Source organism: Austrofundulus limnaeus, unplaced genomic scaffold, assembly GCF_001266775.1.
Source record: "Austrofundulus limnaeus strain Quisiro unplaced genomic scaffold, Austrofundulus_limnaeus-1.0 Scaffold6079, whole genome shotgun sequence".
Taxonomy (NCBI): Eukaryota; Metazoa; Chordata; class Actinopteri; order Cyprinodontiformes; family Rivulidae; genus Austrofundulus; species Austrofundulus limnaeus.
The window spans coordinates 1-598 of record NW_013958481.1 but is presented as its reverse complement, the minus strand read 5'-3'; the positions used below and the strand labels follow the sequence as shown (position 1 = coordinate 598).

General features: G+C 38.1%; 1 protein-coding gene across 1 annotated transcript; it reads right to left on the bottom strand.

Moving 5' to 3' along the window:
• Positions 1-204: 204 nt before the first annotated feature.
• On the bottom strand, positions 205-407 carry LOC106512367 (T-complex-associated testis-expressed protein 1; the record flags this gene model as incomplete). Its single annotated transcript, XM_014001000.1, is given in 1 exon segment — positions 205-407. A coding segment is annotated over 1 exon segment (155 nt), but the record flags the coding sequence as incomplete, so codon positions are not given.
• Positions 408-598: the final 191 nt, after the last annotated feature.

Genomic DNA, 598 nt, shown 5'->3' with positions numbered 1-598 from the left:
GGTCATTACAGTCAAACGTGTTTTTAGAGTTTTAGATCACTCATTTTCCCATGTTTTTCTGCAAAATAACTAATAAATTATAAATTCCATTTATTTAAAATAAGTTATTACCTCAGCTTCTGGTTGAATATTTACTCATGCTTACATGTGAGGGACGGTGTTTGTATAAAGTGAGAATGGATTAAACTGACTGAGGCTCAGGAACTGTTTTAATAGTTTTATATTAAAGGTGTTTTACTCCTTCTCCCTCTGTTATCCTGTTGTTTTGTTTCCTGAAGCCAGGTTGGAGCTCACCACCTGGTCAATGAAGGCTGCGTTCAGCTCGCCGACGTCTGTCAGGCCGACGTTGAGTTCTGTTAGAGTTGTGTTGTGAGACATCGCCTCTGCCAAACGTTTTCCTCCAACCTGCACAAACCCCCCGAAACAAACATATTAATTCTGACATACGTTCATGATAAACACAGCCCAGAACAAGACCGACAACAGCTCATACTTTCAACACTGTTTAAATTTGTTTTATGGTTTCAACACTGCTTAAACCTGTTTTCTGGTTTCAACACTGTTTAAATCTGTTTTCTGGTTTCAACACTGTTTAAAT